The 4,857-nt window shown below is 35.0% G+C and overlaps 1 protein-coding gene across 1 annotated transcript; it reads right to left on the reverse strand.

Annotated features, from left to right (window-relative positions):
* Positions 1-3,161: 3,161 nt before the first annotated feature.
* LOC106334157 lies at positions 3,162-3,731 on the reverse strand. Its single transcript, XM_013772489.1, has one exon. The coding sequence runs from the start codon at positions 3,677-3,679 to the stop codon at positions 3,533-3,535; it is 147 nt and encodes a 48-aa protein (XP_013627943.1). The 5' UTR covers positions 3,680-3,731; the 3' UTR covers positions 3,162-3,532.
* Positions 3,732-4,857: the final 1,126 nt, after the last annotated feature.

Genomic DNA, 4,857 nt, shown 5'->3' on the forward strand with positions numbered 1-4,857 from the left:
AATTAAATTATATTTATTCGGAGTGCTATGTCCGGGTCCATGGACTTCGGGGTGGCATCCCATACCTCACTGAGCGATTCCCCTGTCGCTCACCCCTCACTCTTCCCCTTTTCAGGTGAGACAAACAAGTATGTGATATTTGGACGGACTTGGTGCTACTGGACTTTTCTTTCGGATTTTATTTGGGCATGGGTGAGAGTTGTCGGGTTTATGGGCTTTTATATTACGGGATATTATTGGTGGCCCGTCGTCCTTAGTGTCAGGGAGACGGGTGTCACATTGTTGTATGATGACGCGTCGGGGGTGACACGCTGTCCTCCATATAGGAGGTGACGGGTGTCACATTATTATTTGAGTGAGGATATAATGAGGATTTGTCAATATTCTCCCCGTTTTTTTAAAATCACGTTTTATAAAATAAAATTGTTTTAAAAAGATTTTATTTATTAAAATTTTATTGGCTAAAAGTTAGAAAATAATCAGTTACAAAAATAATGATCTAATAATCAAAATTTAATATATATGTGAAAAATTAAAACATATCTTTTAAAAATAGAGGGAGTAGAAGATAAAAAAAAATTGGTAAAAATCATATGATTCTGATTATTCGAATTTCAAAGAATATTATTGCGGTGTTCCCAAATTTTTATATCGTCAGAACACAAGTCTAACCGTAGCATTTGTTGGTTTGCTTACCAGTTAGTCAGTTACTGCTTACTAGCTAGTGATGCACTCACCACGAGGTCTTTAACTAATGGAATCAGTAACCGAAACTACTTATATTGACTTTAGTTTGAAACTAATGTTTATGTTACAAAAAAAATCTTTGAATACAACTTGATTTATCTTAGAAAACCTTTTTATAGTAAAATATATGGTAGTTTGTACTAATGATGTCACTTTGTTAAATTTGGAATTCAACCTTATGTTAAATCTATGATAGTTTTTTTCTCCCGTCAATGTGTCTTGCTGACGTAAGAATCTTTTGGTAAAATTATATAGCAACTATCTTTTTTTTATCGAGTGTACATTGCATATTGATATCGATGGAGCTATATATAGAGCCTCGCCCATTGTTGATAATTGAATAACAAGACATCATAAATAATATTAAATTAACTTATATGAGTTCCATGTTCAATAGCATATAGTTTGAAAACATTTAAACCCCATTAATTCATTAACAAGAGACAAAAAAAAATCAAAATCTTATAAAATTCCTAACCAATACATTTCCAAGTAATGGTGTATCTGTATGTAATTATTGTATTTGAATAAATATGTTTAAATTATATATATAACAAAATAGTTGTTATATTTAAATAATTTTTGAAAAATCCAATTCTAATGTTTTGGAGGGAAATTTGTTTTTGCTGCTTTGACGGAAAATCTGATTTTGTTGATGGAAAAGTGTGATTTTGCGGTTTTTCAGGGAAAATTAAAAAATTTTATATTTGCAGAAAACACGTAAAGAGTTTAGTGAAAACGTGATTTTGCAGCTTTGGCTGAAAACTTGATTTTTGATATTGGCACAATTTTGTGGGTTTGATAAAAAACTTCCATTTGTGGTTTTAGCATGAAAATCTGATTTGTGATTTTTTTGAGAAATTTGATTTTTTTAGTTTTTTTAGAAACACGTTTTTGCGGTTTTTGCGGAAAAAATTGATTTTACAATTTCGACGAGAAAACGTGATTTTACGATTTTGACCGAAAACATGATTTTAAGGTTTTGGACCTTTTGGCGGGAAATCCAATTTTATCATTTGAGTGTAAAATGTGATTTTTCGATTTTAGTAGGAAACATTATTATCTAGTTTTACAAAGGAGATGTGATTTCCAATTTTAGCGGAAAATCATGATTTGGGGGGGGAGGGGGTGGGGGGACATGTTGAGAGAAATCATGATTTTGTGGTTCTCGCGAAAGAAAAAATGATTTTAATGTTTTGGCGAAAAAATTGATTTTATGATTTTTGCAAAGTTCAGGATGGAATTATATTCTATGATCACTAATAGAACAAAGTCTCATTCCGATTTTATGATCACTAATACAAAGCCCTAGTTATAAACCCTAATATATGAGCTGCAAATATAAACTTGTAACGGGCTCACTGGTTTGTCAGCTAGGGGGCCATTATTGGCCAAATTTTCCAACTTCAGGGAGTACCGGAATCGCTACCGGAATCTTGGACCGAACCAACTAAGTTTCTGCAGATAGGACAAGAAGAATGCAACTGAAGCCACTTCTCGATGCAGTCGGCGTGGAACCAGTGATTACATGTCGGCAAAAGTCTGGCTTTGTCTCCGTCTTCAAGCTTGGAGAGGCAAACGACGCATTCGAAGCTGTCTTTGGAGTCCTCGGAGTTGAAATCTACGACGGGGATGGATTGGAGAACGGAGGGTTTGATACCGGCCAGTTCCTTGACTGTAATAATGACATGGTCATCGCCGGTAACACTATGATCGTGGTGATCATTGTTGGCTTCATCATCAACACGGTTGGAAGCCCAAGACAACAGTCGACAGAGACCATAAAAAAGCATGCAATATGCAAAACCGAAAACTAATGATAACCAATAATCATGGTCGATCATCTTCAAATCCCACTTCTTTTTTTTTTGTCCGGTAGATATTCTATATATATACTCTGTTTAATTATTAATGGATTGATTTGGTTTCAGGAACAATTGGCATTTTAGTATTTCTCTTAAATAAGAAACTTCCCTAAACTGGAATAACCAAAAATGTAAAAGCAAGAAATTTCCTAATTTGAAATTGTTAACTAAATAAAACCTAACCAATGACTTGGCTTCACGCCATTGACCATCTTCAATTGTCCCCCCCCCTCTTTGAAGTCTTGAAGAATACTCTGTTTTTGAACCGGAATTTGGTTCTTGGAATAAATCTTTACTGAACCGAAACTCGGTTAAGATGTTGGTTTGTAAGATAATATAAGATGAGTGATTGAGTTCTACTGGTTTGTTTAGTTTTTGAGTTTGAGCCAGTAAAAGAATCTAAATAGCCAAAATCAAAAGTTTTATTCTTTTATATTATTCTCGCATTGGTTACAACCAGATGCTAAAATTAAACAAGAAGATCTTTGGTCATATAGATGAAACCAAAAGAGACTTTGGTCAACTCAAGACGAAACTAAACCCCAAAACTTCCAGAAGATTTGATAGTATGAACTCCTTTTCTCACATAATAACATCATCCATGGCTTCTCTCCCTCCTTATGTTCCAGAAACAGTAAAAACTCCGTCAGCTCAATCGGCGGGTAAAGTCTCTCTCTATTTTGGCTCACGCAAAATAACTCATGAAAAAAAAAACCAAAGATTCATTCTTTAGGTTAAAAAAGAGGAGATTAGGCAGGGTTGCACCAATAGAAGAGAGAATCAAAATATTTATGGAGAGGGATCACGCCATGCAACCACCAACACCAACATGGATTCAAGAAGAAGAGGTGGGGAGGAGTGGCATATATATATATATATAGCTATATGTAATTTGAAGGATGAACTCAAGGGCGTTCTCTCTATTCATCGCCGTGGATGTACCAGCAGCAAAGCATGGTAGCGCAACGGCGGAGAATATAGAGACGAGCTCGTTGTTCCTTCACCAAGGAAACACATTTGCTTGTAAAAGCATGACCTTTGTTGAACTTTCTCTTGAATTCTGCCATAAGGTTTATATTAGTGATCAACGATAAAGAACCTTTGTGGTTTTATGTGGTTTTAAAGTTGATCACTTCGGGTGCCAAAAAAAAAAAACCCTTTTGTGGGTGATGGAAGGGAGAGAGCAAATGTAAGAATTGCGATGAAGGAGAAAAGGATTTGAATAGTTTATATAGAGAAGAAAAAGAAGAAAGAGGTGTAGTAAATAAAAAGGAAGTGAATTAAGAGGAGATGAATCTGGTCTTGATTTTCTTGGTTCATTGACATTGGGATTTGCATGGCTTGCTTTGAATACTCCAAGGAACTATACTTTCATGAAATTATAACTTTGGACATAATTTTTTTATTCTGCCATTGTTATAATCAATTATATTATGGGCTACTAAATAACAAGTCCTTTAAATCTTTGTTTGTTTTATAAATAATGAACTTTGACAAATAAAAAGTTCATTAAGAACTAGGAAAGTTTCAAAAACTTAATTAATCCTTTCAAAAAAATTCAGTGATATTCTTTTCAGAAATTGTTTTATTCAATAAATTAGTTACAACATTCGAATGTGGTATGTAAGGAACAGCATGCACACGGGTATACAATTCGAAATTATCTTATTTATATGTAAGGAACGCGGTAAACACAGCTGTTGATTTATATTATTTGTTTTCTACCCATAATGAATGATTTAACTTAACAATATTGTTTATTAGGGTTCAACACAATCTAATGAAGTAAGAAGAAAGAATAAAAAGAAGAATGAACCAGATTGTGGATGGCTCAGAACCAACAGATTATAATTTGTAATCTTTTCATTTATCTATGACGGTGTAATTTTCTATATAAGGAACCTCTATGTTATGAATAAAGATAGACTTTTCCATTACTTTTATAACACGTTATCAGCACGAAAATCTAAATCCCTAAGCTAATACCCAAATCGAAAAACCCTAAAACCCTGACCTTAGCCGGCGATCCGACGAACCCTAAACCCCGATCGCGTCTCTTGTTCCCGCATCTGTTCCAGCTCGCGTCCCCGATCAGCTTCAGCCCAAGGCGTTCCTGATCCTAGCTCAGACGTTCGCGACCCGAGAGCAGCTCCAACACGCGACCTCTTCCTCGTTCGCGACATCATCAGACAGCTCGAGTCCGACGATCAAGGCGTTCTCGATCAAGCAACAAAGGACGTCCGCG

The sequence above is a fragment of the Brassica oleracea genome, chromosome C3 (genome assembly GCF_000695525.1).
Source record: "Brassica oleracea var. oleracea cultivar TO1000 chromosome C3, BOL, whole genome shotgun sequence".
In the NCBI taxonomy this organism is placed as follows: Eukaryota; Viridiplantae; Streptophyta; class Magnoliopsida; order Brassicales; family Brassicaceae; genus Brassica; species Brassica oleracea.

Excerpts from the sequence above, each read along its gene's own strand:
- LOC106334157 (XM_013772489.1), bottom strand. The coding sequence starts at position 3,679 with ATGGCAGAATTCAAGAGAAAGTTCAACAAAGGTCATGCTTTTACAAGC.